The sequence below is a fragment of the Chrysemys picta genome, chromosome 7 (assembly GCF_011386835.1).
Source record: "Chrysemys picta bellii isolate R12L10 chromosome 7, ASM1138683v2, whole genome shotgun sequence".
NCBI lineage: Eukaryota > Metazoa > Chordata > Testudines > Emydidae > Chrysemys > Chrysemys picta.
In genome coordinates this window covers 17,411,330-17,430,758 of record NC_088797.1, presented here as the reverse complement: position 1 = coordinate 17,430,758, position 19,429 = coordinate 17,411,330, and the positions used below count along the sequence as shown (strand labels likewise).

The window sequence follows — 19,429 nt, the reverse complement described above, 5'->3', positions numbered from 1 at the left end:
GAGGGGGACTGTCTAGAGACCAGGGGTATGGGTGTACAAGGGGAAAGAGAAGAGAATTGAATACGCTGAGGTTATACAACCTTATATGGTTACAAATATAAGCTTTCTTGGGTACATTTTCTCATCTAATTAAAACAGATTGGCCTCTGTAAAGGGTTGGCTTGGGAGGGGTAAGTTCAAGGAGCTTCCCTCCATCCCCTTGCGAAAGGGCAAGCGACAATTGTAGGAAAATGATTCCAAATGGGATGAAGCCAGGCACCGCTCCAGCCTTAGAGAACAAGCTACTGGAGGAGAAGGGAAGAGGTGGCAACATGTTTAAAGAGGACACAGCTTCCATGTTCCTTCTGAGCACTGGAGACCTGAGGGAGGGTTTATGCCTTCTAAGGCACAACTCCTCCTGTGGTTCCCTCTGGGGTGCATTCATCTGATGAAGTGGGTATTCACCCACGAAAGCTTATGCTCTGATATGTCTGTTAGTCTATAAGGTGCCACAGGACTCTTTGCTGCTTTTTACAGATCCAGACTAACACGGCTACCCCTCTGATACTCTGGGGTGCAGTGACTCTGGTGTGTTTTGGACTTGAGTGTAGCACAGATTAGCAGAGACCTAAAGTCCTTCCCAGCTGATGGATTCAGTAATCTTTCTTGGTCTCCACCCAGTAAGCAGAGGCTGGCATCAGAGGAACCATGACACCAGTCAGTACTAATTGGCACCTCTCACCCATAGGAAGGTGGGGCTGTAATGGATAAGATCTGAACTGCCACTGTCTAAATTGTATTTGTTTTGTGAATAAGCAGCTCCCTCAATTTCCTCCACTGCCATCAACCTGGCACCTTCCACTAGCACTGAAGCGCACGTGTGAAAGGAGGTGCCTGGTGATGTTTTTGTCCATTCCATGCTAGCCTCCCTAATATACCACTGTCTTTTCTGACTGATCTGTAGTCCTTTGCTCTAGGTGGATTTGTGGACTCTTCTGATGTTGCACCAGCACCTGCCCCGTGGGCAATAGTAGTGGATGCACCTCCTCTGTTTACGGATTGTGAAATGCACATTCCAGTGCCGCACACATATTCAGTACAGGTAAAACCCCCACAAACATTCCGACTTTTAAAGGATCATTAATTGGGTGACAGGAGTGCCCCATTTGAAATCAGGTCCCTATTGTGCTAAGTGACTGTCCTGTCCCCAAAGAGCTGACAATCTAACTAGACAAGACAGACAAAAGGTGGGAGAAGGAAAATATTATTATCCCATTGTACGGAGGGGCAACCAAGGCACAAAAAGAGGTTAAGTATTTTGCCTAAGATCCCACAGGAAGTCTGTGGCAGAGCCAGGACTGAGCCCAGGTTTTTTAAGTCCCACTTCAGTGCCTTAGTACCTATGCTAATCGAAAATATTTCTAATTTTAAATCCGGCAGCATGTAACTCAAAGTCTGCTCTTCTTCAAGAGCTTGATCCTACTCTCATTGAAAGCAATGGCAAAACTCCCATTGGCTTCAGTGGAGCAGGATTCTGGACCCAAGGCATCATGTTATCCGAAATGCAGATTACATATTAATTTTAAAATCACTGTGCCATCATATTTCAGTTCTATAGTTTTGGTTAAATATCTAGCACATATACCTATTTTGACACAATTATTTTTACTGATTGCAATAGCTCTTCTGGGGTATAATTATATTTATTGCTTCTTCCCCTCCTGATTTAGGATAAGAAAAGATAACTCAGGTTTCTGGCAGGGTAGCATTCTTTTTGTTGCTTTAAATAATGAGATATTCTTTTTAATAGCTTTAGATAAAGGATTAGTCCTTGTTTTTGGCAAGGAGTTGATTTTACTGCTCCAGATAGTCTGAAGTGTGCATTTCACGTGGGCAGGCTGCCATGAAAAAGGATTTGTATCCACCCAACAAAACAAAGCAAGGCTATTTCTGGAGTAAAACAAACAAAACCAGACAGAAAAGCCAACCCAACTGGTTTTATGTATGAACTCAGTAACCTAGGTAAGAAAATATATATCCTGCTTCCTGATGTTTCCACTAGGAAGGGGACAGAAGACCTTTGAGCATGTATTTCAATGTAGGGATGACAGTCTTTTTATACTTTCTGCTCCCCGTGATATGATCATTTAATTTCACAATGGAATCCCTGTCTGCACTAGTAATTTTAGGTTTCTTTGCCAATGGGTTTCAAGCAAGGCTCCCCTTATCTACAGGTATAATAGAGAGAGAGGATGAGGTTTAAGTGAGAATGATGACTCCTTGGGGTTAAAAGTAATTGCCCTTGGGATCTAATGCCAGAAGCCTCACGCTGCTGTATTTCTCTTTCAACCCACTGCTCTGTTATACCTTTTTTGCTTTGCTTTCAGGATTGTCCTAATTGCCAAGGACGTGGTAAGAATCAGTGCCACTTGTGTAGTGGATCTGGAAAGGTATGTTATAATGCAACTATGGCAAGTTCTCTTTCATGTGTCACCATTTCCTGTGCAGTACAATTCTACAGGGAAGGAAGAAAACACTTAAATTTCCCTTCAAAAATACTTGGAAAAGTATATAAAAACCACTTGGCCCAAACTTTTCTCTTTCTGAGCTTTTGACAAGCAAATTACATCAAGTCATCTGAGAACAACAGTCACTAGTAGGAACTGGTCCCACCTATGTGTCTGTTGGACATTCAATTCACATTCTTTCTTCCAAATAGATGGAATAGATAAAGTTAGGTCTTTAATAAATACTGAGGGAACATATGTCTTCAGCTTTCAAAAAAGGGGCAGCTGTTCCCAGTCTTTGACAAATCTCTCAAAGAGAAATGACAAAGTCAGGAAGGAGATGTAAATGGTTGTGTGACAGCTAAAGAATGGAAGGTTACGGGCCTGATCCAAAGATCATTGATGTTTAGTGGGAATCTTTCTATTAGTGGGAGTTGACCATGGCCTTTTGTTATTTGAGAAAAACTTGATCCCAATTTATATTGACAAACGAGTCTGACCTCTCTTTGAATCAAAGGCTCTCCCTTAATAAAGGAGTGATTTAATCTAACCTGTTTTAGGTGAAGAGTGAAGGGAATGACAGAAATTGGGAGGCTTAACAGAAATGACATCCTAATCAAGTTGGAGCAGATTTGTACCCAGAATATTTAAGGAAGTTTCAAGACAGAAGGTTAACTGCTAAGAGTGGCTTCTTATGCTAGTTTCACTGTGTTTTGTCTGGCCAAATATAATGAAAGGGGGAAACAGAAATGCAAATATCACAGTTGGTGAGTGACTAGAGTAAAGAATAAGATGACATTAGAAGGCATCCTTATGCCTGTACACTACTATGATAGAATCACAGAATCATAGAAGAGTAGGGTTGGAAGAGACCTCAGGAGGTCTAGTCCAACCCCCTGCTCTAAGCAGGACCAACCCCAACTAAATCATCCCAGCCAGGGCTTTGTCAAGCCAGGCCTTAAAACCTCTAAGGATGGAGATTCCACCACCTCTCTAGGCAACCCATTCCAGTGCTTCGCCACCCTCCTAGTGAAATAGATTTTCCAAATATCCAACCTAGACCTCCCCTACTGCAACTTGAGACCATTGCTCCTTGTTCTGTCACCTGCCACCTCTGAGAACAGCCTAGCTCCATCCTCTTTGGAACCCCCCTTCAGTTAGTTGAAGGCAGCTATCAAATCCCCCCTCACTCTTCTCTTCTGCAGACTAAATAAGCCCTAGTCTCAGCCTCTCCTCATAAGTCGTGTGCCCCAGCCCCCTAATCATTTTGTCTTCCGCTGGATTCTCTACAATTTGTCCACATCCTTTCTGTAGTGGGGGGCCCAAAACTGGACGCAATGCTCCAGATGTGCCATCACCAGTGCTGAATAAAGGGGAATAATCACTTCCCTCGATCTGCTGGCAATGTTCCTATCAATGCAGCCCAATATGCCGTTAGCCTTCTTGGCAACAAGGGCACACTGTTGTTTCATATTCATCTTCTCGCCCACTGTAATCCTCAGGTCCTTTTCTGCAAAACTGCCACTTAGTCAATCCTCAGCCGGTAGCAGTGTAGAATCATAGAATCATAGAATCATAGAATATCAGAGTTGGAAGGGACCTCAAGAGGTCATCTAGTCCAACCCCCTGCTCAAGCAGGACCAATTCCCAGCTAAATCATCCCAGCCAGGGCTTTGTCAAGCCGGGCCTTAAAACCTCCAAGGAAGGAGACTCCACCACCTCCCTAGGTAATGCATTCCAGTGTTTCACCACCCTCCTAGTGAAATAGTTTTTCCTGATATCCAACCTGGACCTCCCCCACTGCAACTTGAGACCATTGCTCCTTGTTCTGTCATCTGCCACCACTGAGAACAGCCGAGCTCCATCCTCTTTGGAACCCCCCTTCAGGTAGTTGAAGGCTGCTATCAAATCCCCCCTCATTCTTCTCTTCTGGAGACTAAACAATCCCAGTTCCCTCAGCCTCTCCTCATAAGTCATGTGCTCCAGACCCCTAATCATTTTTGTTGCCCTCCGCTGGACTCTTTCCAATTTTTCCACATCCTTCTTGTAGTGTGGGGCCCAAAACTGGACACAGTATTCCAGATGAGGCCTCACCAATGTCGAATAAAGGGGAACGATCACGTTCCTCGATCTGCTGGCAATGCCCCTACTTATACAGCCCAAAATGCCGTTAGCCTTCTTGGCAACAAGAGCACACTGTTGACTCATATCCAGCTTCTCGTCCACTGTGACCCCGAGGTCCTTTTCAGCAGAACTGCTACCTAGCCATTCGGTCCCTAGTCTGTAGCAGTGCATGGGATTCTTCCGTCCTAAGTGCAGGACTCTGCACTTGTCCTTGTTGAACCTCATCAGGTTTTTTTTGGCCCAATCCTCTAATTTGTCTAGATCACTTTGGACTCTCTCTCTACTCTCCAGCGTATCTACCTCTCCCCGCAGCTTAGTGTCATCTGTGAACTTGCTGAGGATGCAATCTATCCCATCATCCAGATCATTAATGATGCTGAGATTTTGGTAGCAGTTAATAAAGAGATCCTCAACTGAGGTGCTTCCTTTGTAAATATCATCTCAGTATTTAACCAACCACAAAAAGAAGGACTGCCCCTCTGTAGCCACTATAGATGTCAATATTAATCGTTTAGCACAAGTCCCCTCAAAAGTTTTTCCAGGCTCTCCTATACAAATTTAGGATGAGAAATTGGTAAAAAAATTTAATAGAACTTCCGTTCTGTGGTATATAGCTGTCACAGCAGTTGTTGGCAGAGAATTACCCTTCTCCAATAGCTAAACCATTGTCACTGTCAGAAACATGCAGGGTTTTTATCGGAGGAACTGGTTGGATGACTCAGGGAACAGGTAATAGGATGCTGAGCTTTTCATCAGTTTGTTCTGGCCCGGTTCATTAGTAATCAGAATTCATTGTGATACGATGGCTGTTCACATCTGATCTAGCACCAACTCTCATCCTGCCTGGCAGTTTCATCAAAGAGGCTAAAGGACTGCTTTTAAGAATGGCGACTCGGTAACTGCTGACTCTCATAGGTCAGTCAATGTGAGTAATATGGCAGTACTTCTAAGCATGCAGTACCTGTAGACAAAGGACTTGAATCTCCAGAGGATGCAAATTATAGGAGAAAAACAGGTCCTGCAGGTGGTAAGGGCTACTTTTATGAGTATCAGCGAGACTAGATAACTGCATGAGCACTAAAAAAAAAACCCAAAAAACGAGGAGTCCTTGTGGCACCTTAGAGACTAACAAACCTTTATCGATAACAAGGAAGGAAGAACAGGTATTGCTGAAATCTCTTGCCTTTAATTTGTAGTCCTAATTCTGGAATCTGCAGGTGCTACTCAATAATGTTCAGGTGAGCATTGCAAAATTTGAAACTGAACAGACTCTACTGCCATCTTCAGACACGGAAAATGTGTTATGAAAAGTTTCTTGCTAAAATATCAGCTCGTACAGACTATAGAATGGATCCAAGGATGTGCCTACCTCATTTTAACAGTAATATAAATGGAGTGACGTCACTTACATAGGCAGCAGTATTAAGTTGTCTGCAATTAAATTCTCTGCTGGATATGGAATCCTTACTGGAATATTCTGCATTAAGGGATAAATTCATCCCTGTATAGAAATCCAGCATGAGGCCTATGCATTACTTTCCTTCCATTTAAATCCTCAAAACTAGGATTTGAGTGGGACTAGCGTGGCGCATGGACCTTGTGTGGGTTCTTTGCACAGGGATGAATTTCATCGTAGGTGCCTTTGCCGCATGGTGCATGGGATGAAATAGGTCCACTTAGGTTACCCCGTTCTGAGCTCCAGATACGTGTATGTACTTTTGTGGTTGAGAATGTGGACCTCACAAAATGAAAAGTGAGAAGATCAAATTCTAGTCAGAAAAAAAATATCTTTTTCTTTTCGCCCTTTTAAATGTAGAGAAGATGTACGGCTTGTAATGGGACTGGCTGGCAAGACACATCCAATCAGAGTTGTTTATTTTGCTCAGGTTCAGGAAAGAGACGGTAAGAAAATGCTAAAATACCAGATGGCAATTTGTATTTCTTTCACAGCTTTCGTTGACCAGATGGCTCTTTATTAGGATATCATTTCCTCCGCGCTCTTTGAATATGGGAATGGGTGAAATGGTGCCAGCTGAATAAGAACTTAACCAAACTACAGATCCAATTCAGTGCCCACTGGAGTCAATGGGAATCTTTCCATTTATAATAACAAACATTTGCACCTTACATTCAAAGCTTGCAAAGCAATTTGCAAACATTTACTAAGCCTCCTGGAAGGTGCTGTAGGTGTTATTAACCCCATTTTATGCTGGAGAGACTAAGACACAGAGAGGCAGTGGGCCTCGTCCTTCACTACCGTGCATCATTTAAACTAGTGGAAAATGAATACAAAGTGGGTGTAGAACTGGATAAATTCATGGTGGTTAAGTCCATTAATGGCTATTAGCCAGGATGGGTAAGGAATGGTGTCCCTAGCCTCTGTCTGTCAGAGGATGGAGATGGATGGCAGGAGAGAGATCACTTGATCATTGCCTGTTAGGTTCACTCCCTCTGGGGCACCTGGCATTGGCCACTGTCGGTAGACAGGATACTGGGCTAAATGGACCTTTGGTCTGACCCGGTACGGCCTTTCTTATGTTCTTATGTTCTTAAAATGGATTCTATACCCACTTTCTTCAGGTTGTTATTCATGTATTATATCGTTTTAGCACCCAGGGGACCCCACCGAGCTCTGGAGACCCATTGTGCCTCACTCACACTGTAGAAACACATCGTAAGAGAAGATCCCTGTGCTGAAAACCTTATAATTTAAAAAGTCAAGTCAGATGACGGGTTTTCCCACTCCTTGGTGTCACATTAGAACACACACATGCAGACTGGTGATGTCCGATTTAATGAACCCATTGACATCAGACGGCCTACTGAACCGATCCACTTTTCTGGATGAAAATGAGAGTGCTATAAAGGAGGCTTGTGTGTGTAAAGCGAGTGCATAAATGTTGTATTTCTTCCATAGTTGCTCAGACTGTCATGGTGGCGGTTGGCAGAAATGCATCCGTTGCTCTGGAAAAGGCCTCTTGCTATATCATTCTGAACTTACAATCACTTGGTAAGTTGAAATCAAACAAACACAGGGGTTTGTTGTTAGACAGGAGGGTATATACAGTTGTTGGCCATTCTCAAGCATGCTGATGTTACTGAGACAGATCCTCAACTGTTGTAAATGAGGGTAGATCCGCTGAGGTCATTCCTGTTAAATGCTGTGCCATGGTTTGGAGTACTGACTTCAATGGAACCAGGCTGATTTACATCTGCCAGTTATGTGGCCCAACATTTTAAAGTATATGGCTCAAACATGAGATCAGTGCTCCTGGTGATAGTGATGTCATTTAAGAGAAGTGTTAAAATCCTTAGAAATTGATATTTTACATGTAGATTTGAAAGAAAGAGTGGCATTGAAATCCAGCTTTCACCTCTTGGACGTATAATTTTGTAAGTTTCAGAAGTCACTTGATTATCTAATTTTAGTTAAGCAGTATGAGAAATGACATTATCACAGTCCATGCTGAATGCATCTGACACACAAATATTCAAAGACCTGGAGTGTTCAACTAGATTACTAGAACTTGTGGATCAAATAGAAAACCAAGGTCCCGAGCATTAGTGCCTATTAAAACGCCCTCGGTATGGTTAGCTAGAGCACCTTAGCTCAATGCCCAGATAGAATTCTGAGTAAACTACATTTCACCTCACTAACATTTGCTTGTAGTGGGCCTAATTCTTGTTTACGTTCTGATCCCTTTACCTTGCTCTAGCACTGCCCCTAAGGTATAAAGGAATTTTTGTGTAAATGAGAGTCAGACAGACCCATCATCTTCCCTTTAAATTCTGATCTGTTTAATGTTGCTGTGCCTTGCTTGAAGGGTGTGTCTCATACCCCACAAGTGGTTGAATTTCAGTCATGGAAGAAACCATCTGTACATATCTTAGGCCAAATGGAAACCCTCATTGTTTGTAGCTTGCACTGTGGCACACATTAATCAATGCAAGGGCAGAATTAAGGTAGACCTGGGACTGGCTGTGGCCCTGGAAATCTCTTCTCACATAGTTTATTCAGGCCAAGGAAAGAAGTAATCTGCAGGGGGTGGTAGGATCTGAGACATAGAAGCTAAAACATGTGAAGCACATAACCAAAGCCCAGCCCAAAATGCCCTCTAGCTACAAAGGCTTGAACTTGACAGATTTTGTGGGAGATAAGAGCAGGGCACAAAAGTTACCCCTGATGGTTCCCCTCCCAGCTGTGGCTTTTCCGCCATAATCCTGTGTGCTTCCCAAGGCATGATTTTGTCCCAGGGCTTGTAAAACACGTTGAACACTATGGGGTTTTGTTGTATAGAGCTAATCATAGCAATCCTAACTTTTAAAGAAGAGAAATAGAAACCAACATGCTCCCCCCATTTTCCCAACAGGAAGAACAGCGTGGCTGAATATGTTGTTGACAAGAATTTGGGGTTTCCTATTTATCACCTGCAGGAAGTCACTGGGAAGGAAATATTTAGTGATGAAAATCAAGTGGTAAATAATGACGCTATTGTGTTAAAATTCTTGTATCTGGAATCCACTGAAACTGCAGAGCACACTGCCATGTTTATGAACTAGCTCTCTCAGTACCAAGTAATTTTAAAGGGACAAAGAAGTAAAATTAATAGCCATACATTTTATGATAAATGTATAATTTCTATAGGAAGATTTCACTGCATATTAGTAAAAAATGCAACAGCAATTTTCCAATGACAGAACAACACAGTAGCAGCCATTGCTATATCATCATGTTACAACACGGGCAACATGCTACAGTCCAGTTAAACACTGGTGATAGCTATCAATACTTGTGGATGAGCAATAAGAGAGACAGGCCTGAATCAGAACCCTGGATCTGAACTACTAGGAATTTGGAGAAAGTTTGCATCCATAGAGGGACTTTGCATCTCGGGCCCTTTTTTGTCACAGCACAAGACAGGGAAAGGAGTTCTCCAGAGTGGTTATTGTGCCATCTGAGAATCTCACTATCCTGCAGTCATCCTCCTGTGCTGATTTAGCCAACTGCAGGTCTGCTTTGTGCTGGGGATGTGAGGTGCTGAAGGATAGTCCAGGATCTGTATTTAAAATTAGATTAAAACTGATATATCCCTTGAAGCACTGACATTTTGCCAGCTGCCAGTTAAATTCATGCTTAGGAGGGCGTCGGCATTGTACGTGCGGTCTGTACAATGGGATAAAATTAAAATATACCCAAGGGACTACAGTTCTTTACTAATTATCCTTAACATGATAAAACTGCATTTTGGAAGTTGTATAAATATGTCCTTCATAACTCTGTCTTTATTTTCACAGGTGTATCCTATAGTGAATTTCCCCGAGCCAACCATTGATAGGGGTTCAGAATCATGCATTGCACAACACCAAATGCAGTTTGCCTCCAATAGTCATATATTGAGACAGGTAGGTAAGATGCACCAAACAAATGTGAACTCATTGCCCTAATAAATGGGAGGCAACTGGGGGAGAATATTATCCTTCTACTGCTAATCTCCAGAATATGTAACTTACAGTTGTAAACTGGTGAAACAACACAGCAAAATCACACAAGGTCAGCCAGTCAGTTCCCTTTACTCAAGGAGAACTGTGCACTGTAATCACAGGAAATAAAAAACACTCCAAAAACATCAATATGCAAAATATTCTCCCGGTTCGAGGAATCTTAACTTAGATCTACAGCCCCACATTCAGAGATCAGCCTTCAGCCAGCCAGGCTTTCCCTTCCTGTTCCTGGAGCTGTTTTACTGCACCTCCCTGCAGCACCTATGCGAGCGCAAGTTGCTACTAATTTACCATCTGCCCGGGAGGTTGCATCTTGTCACGTGTTTACCAGATCTCTGTTGCACAATTTTAACCTGACTTTCACTGGGAGTAAATCTATCAAAATCAAATGAAGATCCATCATGTAAAATCAATGTAAATGACATAGTCAGTCCCCAAGATTTTTTTATAAAAGGAGAGTTAGATGGGGGACAGTAAGTTTGAAGAAGCTTGTTTTACAGCCACTTGGGGATGGAATAATTTAAGTGGTGTAAACCTGTACAATGAAGTCCACTACTTCTAAATATCCTGGTGTGCAAGAAAGGTGTAAATATGTTGCGGTCAAAGGATACTTGGGAAAGGAACTGAAACCATTCATCGTCACCATAGGAATTCTGAGATGAGTGAAACACTAAGCACAGATAGGCTACACCAGTGTTTCTCAACCACTGATCCTTGGACTAGCGCCGGTTCCTAAGATCTTCTACGGGCTTCGGATCAGGCTCCTTAAACCAAAGAAGAGCCCGGTTGTGATCCACTTGCTCATGTTGAGTAGCGTTTTACCCGGGAAGTGAAAGGGGCTATTTGTGAGGAAGGTGCACCTCAACATAAGCCAGGGCAGCAGGATCTGACTCCCAAACTCTGGATTATTATCAGATATAATCATATATTTCCTTTGTCTTTTCCAGAAACAAACCATTGAGCTGATTCCACTCACCAAGGTGGAATATGAATGGAGAGGAAAAGTCTATTCCTTCTATGTCTTTGGAAATGAGAATAAAGTGTATACAGAGGACTACCCAGCAAAGTGCTGCTGTTCAGTCATGTGATTCACAGATAGGTCATAAGGTCTGCTAAGAAACACACCATCAGGCAGCACAGCGCAGCTGGAATTATTTATTCTCTTTAATAAACTGAGCAACTCCTTCCTTTCCAACTTTCACTGGACAGCAGATCTAAAGATCTTCACTCCCAGCATGATCACAGAGGGTGATGGGTGTCTCTTTATCGGTGCAGTAACGATTTATGCAGGTCACACCGTGCTTAAATTAAACAGCAGAACACCTCTCTCGTGCACCTCTCGCCATTCGCTCTATGTTTATGGAGACGAATAAATCGTGATCATGAAAACTGAACATTGCTAGCGTATTGTATGACAGATTTGAATTCAGAGCTTTTGGTTTTGATCTCCATAGCTTTGCATTGAGATATTTAGCTTGCTAAATGTATCCTTTAAATTCCTATGTGTGAAATGCATATTCTAAATGATGGAAATGTAGCAGCGTCAGGTAGCTTTCTTACAGAGTTTGAAATGAAGGAATGTGATCTGTCATTTTGCAAATACACTCTCACTCTGCAATAGCTCTCAGGGTCAGGATCCACAGGTATGTGTTCCTTATCCATTGATAAGGACCTTCACAAGAAAGTGGGGGAAGAGATTGGTTCAGAGAGGGATAGGTAGTGATGTTAGCACATGTCCATGTGTAACATACACAAGGGGAAGGTGGGTCTTTGTCTCCCTCATTGTGACTGAGCCACACAACAGCCACGAGACTGCTTTGAACTGCAGTAGCTACTCCTCTAGCTCTACCGATAGCATCTCATGCTTTCAGCTCCGTAGGACTTGGGCTCAAACCACACGGTCAGCACAAGCAGGGTCAATTACAGAAGATCGCAGGAGGCTCCTCACTAAGGTGGTCTGTTAAAAAATTAGGATTTAGGACAGACCCTTACACTGGGAGACCCGGAAGGTTTCTGTTGTCCATCTATTTAAAGTGGGAGCTCCTCGCAGCAGGGAACATGAACTCCTCTGTGTCGTGGACAGCACCAAGCACGCGACAGACACTTAATTAATAAAATAAACACTGGAGCTGAGCTTTCTCGCTTGAGGCTGATGAACCTCCCCCCACCCCACCTGGGCTGTTCTAAATGAGTGGTGGAATAGCAACACTGTCTTCAAGCACTTCACAGACTGGTTATAATCAGACCGTTCTCCCTTGCCTTCATATTTTATATTAGATGTTACCTCCAAGCAGCCAATGAGACTGCTGGCTACCTCCCGCTGAGGTGCAAATCATATAGTTACTGTTGTCATTGCCTGCATTGTTGTCATTGACCAAGGAGTATAGCAAGAGTAACTCCAGTCCTGGTAAGTGACATCAGACTCAGGCCCTAGAGCAGCACAACAAATGATTTGTCTTTGAAACCAACTCGTGTGTAGTTAAACGTCATCCTTTTCAGACCCAAGATCTTTGTCATAGACTATGTCCGGGGTAGAGAGAGAAAGAGGGGCGGGGAGTAGGAAAAGTAAATGTCAACACTAAAGGTCACCAGATTAGTAAGCATGATAGCACTCCAAAGCCACTGTAATCTGTGTTGTTGTGTAACTGGGTACAGTTACTAGCGCAAGCTATCTGACACAAGCAATTATAATATGCAGTGTTGTTGTAGCTGTGTTAATCTCAGGATATTATAGGACAAGGTGGGTGAGGTCATATCTTTTCGTCCCAGATCTGAAGAAAAGCTCTATGTAAACTCGAAAGCTTGTCTCTCTCACCAACAGCAGTTGGGCCAATAAATGATATGACTTCACCACCTTGTCTTTACATGCAATTATACCACAGTCAAAACAAGGGTCAAACATTTAGCCAAGTGATTATAGCCCGTGTAGCAGGACGAGTATGGAAAGAATAATTTGTATCCAAACCTAACATTGCAAGGTTAGGTTCGGATACAAATTATTCTCTCTGTTTTGGGGTACTATTGCAGGGGATTCAGATTTAACCCAAACTGGTCAACATAAGCCTCTCATGTCTCCCTCCATTGACAGTAGCACCCTTCTGTTAAGGTCTTGCGCCTAAACAGTCTCAGCAGTATCTAAATGACTCCAGCTCATAGTACCTCTTTAATATGGAGATATACCTATTGCATAGAACTGGAAGGGACCTTGAAAGGTCATTGAGTCCAGTCCCCTGCCTTCACAGCAGGACCAAGTACCATCCCTGACAGATTTTTGCTGCAGATCCCTAAATGGCCCCCCTCAAGGATTGAACTTACAACCCTAGGTTTAGCAGGCCAATGCTCAAACCACTGAGCTATCCCTCCCCCCCCCCCCAAGGGTCCCTCTCTGAGCGACCCCTGAACCCAGGCTGGAAATTAAACTTTAACACCCCAGACCAGTCTGGTTTGGCAGGATCTTCTTCTAGTGACACCATTGGGGTGGGGTATGGCTTTGGACTTGGGGTCCCTTCAAGGGGGCAACATGAAGACCTACATACCCCTCCCAGTAAGCTGGTCAATATTTTCCTATCAAATTGGTTTTTGACAGAAGATTGGGTTTTTGACTATTTTTTTTTTTTTGCAGAGAGTGTCTGTTTTCCATGGAAATTTTTGTTTTTCGCTAAAATATTTTGGTCAAAACCCAAAAGGTTTGGGCCAAAAATGGGAGCTGTAGTGCTTCATAGCAAGTGATAGTTTCCATCTCATGTCCTCATTCTACATGCTAGGGTTCCCAGCAGGACTACATCTCCCATAATGTATCACAGTCTCCCCTACCAATAAGGTGACTCCTGGGTAACATGGAATCCTGGCAATAGTGCACTGTGGGAGACGGTGTCCAGCTGCAGAGCCTGGTACACGGGGAGAATGGGGACACAAAGAGCAAACTACAAATCCAACTCCCATTTTCAGCCAAAACTCGACAATTTCATGGAAAATGTAGATGGAAATGGAATTTTTTTCATTTTCATCTAAAATTTCAGTGGGAAAAAAATTTCAGACCACCTCTACCTCACAGCCCTAATGTAAGCAATGGCAAAATCTTCCTGATTATGTGATTTGCTTAGCACCGGAAAGAGTAGACACTACATTTTAAATGGCTGAACACCCAAACTCTGTAAGGAATAAAACACACGTGGGAAATATCTGGCAGAGGTTCTTTCCTTTCTGACGTGAATTATTTATCTAAGTATTTGTGCCATATCCATCACAATTCCTGCCAAACCCAAACATTCAAAATTCATGAGTCCCTCCCGCATAAAGAAATTTGAATAAATAATGTTGCTTTTTTTTTTTTTTAATTTGCCTTCAGGTTTTTGAACCTTTCGGGGGCACCTGGGTCATGTTTCCAAGCTTTTCTCTACAACCATCAGGGGCAGAAATTTTCATAAAAAAAAATAAGAAGAAAGCTGAGAATTGCACCTAAATGCATGTCTCCAGGAGTGGGGCTTTACGTAAAACATCAAATATGACAAGACTTGGAATAAAATCCAAGTGTTGGCAACCTTGCCATAGTATCTGAGTCTCTCATTCAATCATTCCTGCGCCATACTTGCATTTATGAAACTCTTTACACAGCAGCTTTAGGACACTGAGGTTTCCCTGTTACTCCATGGCAACCAGAAAGATGGGTTGCTCGCGGCTTAGAACTGTCGAAGTTAAAATAGACCCATTTAACTAGAAAAACAGATGACTCCTAGCATCAAAGATAAATGTATTTGTTCCCGACTGACGTCTGTATGTTCAATCTTCTTTAATCATAGTATAGCAGGCATCCAAAACCTGTCACATTTATCTTTTGAGCGCAGCACAGAATGCTATAGTCCCCCTGGGAGTGGCATAGAACTCCGCCACCATCCGTGTGTTTCATTTTCTGCCTTAGTCAAATTTTCCACGGGCCAAGCAAACATGTATGTCTTTTTATAAAGAAAATTCCAAAGGGTTGTTAACAATTGAGGGTAGGTTTTCAAAACATCACACAGAGGTTTTATAGCTATATGTCTCCCATTGATTTTACTGACTTAAATCCTGCACAAAACCTCTAAAATAGGAGGAAGTGTGTCCATTGGGTAGAGCATAGGACTTAAAGCCAGGACTCTTGATTTCCTAGCTTTGCCAGTGATTTGCTGAGTGAGCTTGAACAAGTCATTTTATCTTTCTGCACCTTAATTCACTCTTCTGTACTTGGCGTGTTGGCCTATGAGATCCCCACATGAAGTATTTATTTAAAAGTATTATTTAAATATACATCCAGGAAGATCTTTTCCACTCCAAAAGTTCTGGGAGAGACATCAACTTGTTCCAATCAGAGATGATGCAAACACATTTCATAAGGTATTGTATTTAATGCTTCCTGGAATCATTGCTATTTCATAGATTGTGTTTTATTTACACCAGATTATCCTACTAAATGGAAGCTAGGGTTTTCCCTTGCTAATATTTACGCTGTAATTCGTTGTTTTCAGGGAGAGTTGATAAGTCGATAACAATGTTATCACAATTTAACAGGCAGGAGTTGTTTTGTTTTATTTACATTATACAATTCACATGCAATGAAGGGTGTGAGCATTTCTCAGTAGTCAGGTTTTGGATGGGCCGTGAAACTATGAGCCCTAATTCTACAGCCGACAACTGACAAAACGCGTAAGGCCCAAACCAGAGTTTAATCAACAATGTCTTAAAATAAAAAGGGCAGTTATAAAAGTGCATTCATTCCCCACCCCCAAATCCAACACCAGAAAACCTATAATGCCTCTAAAAATATGACTAGCTAACAGAAAATAATATCAGCTATGCAGCTGGAAATAGCCAATGCCATGCAGCTACTATAGCTATAAGGGTGTCTTTTGCATGTATCCCTAACAAAGAGAAATAACATGCTAGTTCCAGAGTTCCTAGATTGGGACGGAAGACCCAGTACAAAATATATTCACACCGGTGTAGACAATTTTACTGATACCACTAATACATATAATTGTAAAATAAGCATCTTAAGAGTAAGGGAAAGGTCACTTTTCACATATGGCCTGTTAGCCTGAAATGAGACTGTGACTAGCTCACTTGCTATTTTTACCAAGGGTAGTCAAAAAATGTAGAAAAAATTCAGCATTTATTTTTATTTTTATTTTTGCTTTTGCTTTTTTTAAAATTTCAATTACAAAATTTGAAAAACTCAGCCTGTCCTACTCACTAGTAAAGGGAGGTGAGAGCTGTAATGGGTGTGAATTTAGCAAAATAGCACAAACTCAATGAGTATCTCCAACCACGTCAGTTCATTCATTTTGGTTTCTCTTCACTTGGTCTTGCTATCTTTTCCACCAGACCTTAGGTCTTCTAGTCCCCGAAGGGTTCTGGAACAAATACATTGTAATGGGATTCTACTCAAGTCCCACCAAAAACTTAATTTCTGCCAACAATCCCAGAGTTTTTGATAGTTTCTAGTAAAGTGACCAGCAGTAAAACAGGGACATTTAAATGCTTTTTTGAGGATTCAGCACCAATGTCCCATTGAGTTGGATGGAATTTTTCTCTCTCTCTTTGGCTCCATTTACTCTACAAAAGTAACAGTGCTGGAGGCTCCAGTTACAAACTGGTGATCCCGACCCAGTTAAACAACACAGTTGGGTTTGCAGTATAGATGGGACCTATCTGTATTAACCATATTTCCAAACCATACTACCAGCCTACTCTATCTGACACTGCAATATGTGGCGAAGGGTGTTACACAATGTATAATCATTGCTATAAAAACCTCCACTTTCATGGGGAGTAAATTCACTCACAAATTATAATAACCTTTAGGAGGACTCGGTGCCTCCATGCCTTGTCCCGCTTATATCAGACTGATTCATAGTCTTAAAAGATGAACTTCACCAAAGAAATCCTTAGACTCTCTGGCTTTCAGTTGGATGATGAAATGCAGCACCTTGTCAGCAAAACATTGTAATCTGACTATGCCTCAATGTGATATAGCACAGACACAGTGGTGGAAAAGATCAGAGACCCCAGAAAAGATGTGACCATCAAGTTCTCTTAAGTTTTATTATTAGACTTTTATTAAGACGGGTATGACTTAGATGGAAAGTGAACCGTTATGGTCAACACATCAGGACAGCCTTCAGGTCTTTTCACATAAAATGGAAGGGACAGAGGAAAGAAAAAAAACAGGTTTTTAAGCAGCACATTTAGGTCCCAATCATGCAAATTACAGACCCAAGAGCCCCAGTTATTTCAGTGGGGGTCCACCCATGCAACTATCATTGCAAGTTTAGGGCCTTAGAGTCTATTCAGGATGCTTGAAGCTTTTAGTTAAAGAGTAGAAGTTAACAGAAACATGAAGTCTAGCTTGATCATTAAGAGCCATTTATTTTAATCTTGATGGTATTTAATGAATCACAGCTTCTCAAGTTGAAATGCGAGTGTAATAACAACTACACCTAGCACACTGACAGCATTTAATGAACACCAACAACTGTCGCTGGCAGTAATAATGCTTAGCACTGGGGCTAATGGATCTATTCATTGCTATTAATACATGCTATTAATTTATCCCTCTCAGAGGTGTGGCTCTATGCCACAATTTAGCTCAATGTTTATCAGCACTATCCCATGCTGGTTAGTATTTTTAGATATTTAAAAAAAAAATCTGATTTAAATAATAGCTAAAAAGATTCCTAGCCAAGGCTGTAAGTGCTCTAAAAACTCCATTAACAGCACAATTACATCTCAACAGCGTAAAATGATCAATTCAGACAGGAACTCAGCCAGCCAGACACTTAAAGAGACTCCTTTCCACCCCTCAGTTGTTGAGGGACCCATAGTCTCAGCCCTCTCCAAAAGCCCTATCAAAGAGATGTCATTGGTTAACAAATTCAGACTATTTTGGACTAAGAAGGGGAGCAAGTTCCAGAGTCCTGGTGCCCTCCTTCAGAACACTCTGCTAGCCACCCCCTCGCTGTTGGAAAGTGGGGGATTCAGCTCACGTGCTCCTGCTGACTGCAGCTAGCAGCAGAATGTAAACTCTCTTCCTTGATGACCTGAGATGGACCGAAATGTATAAAGGTTTTGGAGCTATAATAGGGCCTCATTCTGAGTTACATTCAGGTCAGTTTATACAACTCTGACAGCATAAACCGGCCTTAAAGTATGTGTAGGCAGCTCCCCCAAATATCTCTTATGTAGGGAGCCTTTCTGGCTGGTGAAGTACTGGAGTAAAAGTTATACACCAGCTGTGCACCCAGTCCAGACATAAGGCATAGATCAGGGCATGCCAGTGGTGTGGCCAGGGAACACTACACTACAGGTATTCTCCACTTCTCACAGTTTAGAACAGTGGTTCTCAAACTTTTGTACTGGTGACCCCTTTCACATAGCAAGCCTCTGTGTGCGACTTCCCCCCCCCCCCCCCGTCCCTTATAAATTAAAAACACTTTTTTTTCATATTTAACACCATTATAAATGCTGGAGGCAAAGCGGGGTTTGGGGTGGAGGCTGACAGTTTGCGAACCCTCAAGTAATAACCTTGTGACCCCCTGAGGGGTCCCAACCCCCAGTTTGAGAACCCCTGGTTTATAAGGTCCTTACTGATTCCCCATTGCTGCTGCTGATGTATTTGTTTTGCAGCAGCACCTAGGAGCCGCAATCGTGGATCAGGGCCGCATTGTGCTGGGCACTGTACAAACACAAAACAAAAAGACAAACCTTACCCCAGAGATCACCCAATCTAAGTATAAGCATCATGCCTGCAATTTTGCGTGTCCATTATGCAGTCCATGCAAAAGGATATTTTCATGAAAAATTCATGTCCTTTTTTTTTCTGTCAAAAATGTTCAGTGAAATGTTGCCATTTAGAAAATTTTGACCAGGTCTATAGCAGTTGAAAAAAGGGATGGAAGGAACTTTTTGCCCAAAGACATGTTGACATGGTGATGGATTAAAGTGAAAACAAAAATCCAAAATTTGATCAGCTCTAGAGAAAGGCTCCTACAGCCTCTCTCTCTCTCAGACATGCTTCATACCTACATAAGGATGTGTGATGGGATAGCCTAATTTTGGCAATTAATTGATCTTTGACTATTAGTGGTAAATATGTCCAGTGGGCTGTGATGGGATACTAGAGAGGGTGGGATTTGAGTTACTACAGAGAATTCTTTCCTGGGTGTCTGGCTGGTGATTCTTGCCCACATGCTCAGGGATTAGCTGATTGTCATATTTAGGGACAGGAAGGAATTTTCCTCCAGGGCAGATTGGCAGAGGCCCTGGGTTTTTTTTGTCTTTCTCTG

The 19,429-nt window shown here is 42.2% G+C and overlaps 1 protein-coding gene across 4 annotated transcripts in view; it reads left to right on the top strand.

Annotated features, from left to right (window-relative positions):
• Positions 1 to 11,687, top strand: part of LOC101941737 (protein SSUH2 homolog) — a 29,086-nt gene extending 17,399 nt beyond the window's left edge. For all 4 annotated transcript variants that reach the window (XM_005288504.4, XM_005288503.4, XM_042849891.2 and 1 more), the window contains 7 exons: positions 957 to 1,081; positions 2,367 to 2,429; positions 6,427 to 6,512; positions 7,528 to 7,620; positions 8,981 to 9,086; positions 9,906 to 10,013; positions 11,060 to 11,687. In XM_005288504.4, coding sequence (XP_005288561.2) covers positions 957 to 1,081; positions 2,367 to 2,429; positions 6,427 to 6,512; positions 7,528 to 7,620; positions 8,981 to 9,086; positions 9,906 to 10,013; positions 11,060 to 11,200 — 722 coding nt within the window. In that variant the 3' untranslated portion in view covers positions 11,201 to 11,687. The remainder of the gene's footprint in view (positions 1 to 956; positions 1,082 to 2,366; positions 2,430 to 6,426; positions 6,513 to 7,527; positions 7,621 to 8,980; positions 9,087 to 9,905; positions 10,014 to 11,059) is intronic.
• Positions 11,688 to 19,429: the final 7,742 nt, after the last annotated feature.